The 1,388-nt window shown below is 40.5% G+C and overlaps 1 protein-coding gene across 1 annotated transcript; it reads left to right on the forward strand.

The window, feature by feature from the left end:
• Positions 1-235: 235 nt before the first annotated feature.
• Positions 236-1,180, forward strand: LOC140509148 (olfactory receptor 8D1-like). Its single transcript, XM_072616984.1, has one exon. The coding sequence runs from the start codon at positions 239-241 to the stop codon at positions 1,178-1,180; it is 942 nt and encodes a 313-aa protein (XP_072473085.1). The 5' UTR covers positions 236-238.
• The last annotated feature ends 208 nt before the right edge of the window (positions 1,181-1,388 follow it).

Below are 1,388 nucleotides of genomic sequence, written 5' to 3' on the forward strand. Positions count from 1 at the left end.
CTATGAACAGGTTCATCAGATATAATCCTTAATCCAAATTTTGATAAATTGACATTAGTCATTTGTATGAAAAACAAGAACAAATAAAGGGAAAATGTGTGTATGTGTGTCTGAGAGAGAAAGAAAACAGAGAGACAGACAGATAAAAGGATAGAGACAGAGAATAAAGAAACCATGTTGGTTACTAAGGCTTTTCTCTCACATCTCCACAGATTTCCAACCTAATTATTTGAGGAGAATGGCAATGGAGAATAACACAGTTGTGACAGAATTTATCCTCTTGGGCTTAACAAATCAAACAGAGCTCCAGATACCACTCTTCCTTTTGTTTCTAGCAATCTACTTAGTCTCCATCGTTGGGAACCTTAGCTTGATCTTATTAATCTGGCTCAGTTCTCAACTTCATACTCCCATGTACTATTTCCTCAGTAACCTGTCATTCATAGATCTCTGCTACTCCTCTGTCATTACACCCAAAATGCTGGAGAACTTTGTATCAGAGAAGAACCTCATCTCTTATCCAGGGTGCATGGTTCAGTTCTTTTTCTTCCTCTTCTTTGTGATTGCTGAGTTCTACATGCTGACAGCAATGGCCTATGATCGTTATGCTGCCATTTGTAGACCCCTGCTCTATAACATCACCATGGTGCCATGGTTCTGCTCCCTGCTGGTGGCAGGTGTATACATAATGGGGGGCATTGGGGCCATTGTTCACACCAGCTACCTAGCCAGACTGTCCTTCTGTGGGGACAATGTTATCCATCATTACTTCTGTGATGTTCTTCCCCTTCTGAAGCTCTCCTGCTCCAGCACCTACATCAATGAGCTTTTAGTGGTGATCGTTGGTGGATTTAATTTGTTGGCCACAACTCTGCCCATTTTAATTTCTTACACTTTCATTGTTCGAAGCATTCTTCACATACAATCTACAAAAGGCCGTTATAAAGCCTTTAGCACCTGTGGCTCCCATCTGGCAGCTGTTTCTGTTTTTTATGGTTCCATCATCATTATGTATTATTTACCAGGTTCCAACAATGTGACCCAGGAGAAAGTAGGCTCAGTGTTTTATACCACAGTGATCCCCATGCTGAACCCTTTGATCTACAGCCTGAGGAACAAGGATGTAAAGGATGCACTGAAGAAATTCGTGAAGAGCCGAATGTTTTCAAAGTCCACATAAGAAATAGAAAATCTAAAGACCATCAGAACATTGGCATTTCTTTTAGTTTTTCTTATACAATAGAGATTACCCTCCAGACTAGGTCTCAACTTACATAAAATTGTAATGAAGGCCACTGAAATTCCTTGTTTCTCTGTCACTGCCCTTCTCTGTGTCTATTCTCCACAGGTACCCAGGTACATGTAATCTCCTATTCCATAACTATGAC

This window comes from Notamacropus eugenii, chromosome 5 (assembly GCF_028372415.1).
Source record: "Notamacropus eugenii isolate mMacEug1 chromosome 5, mMacEug1.pri_v2, whole genome shotgun sequence".
In the NCBI taxonomy this organism is placed as follows: domain Eukaryota; kingdom Metazoa; phylum Chordata; class Mammalia; order Diprotodontia; family Macropodidae; genus Notamacropus; species Notamacropus eugenii.

Excerpts from the sequence above, each read along its gene's own strand:
- LOC140509148 (XM_072616984.1), top strand. The coding sequence starts at position 239 with ATGGCAATGGAGAATAACACAGTTGTGACAGAATTTATCCTCTTGGGC.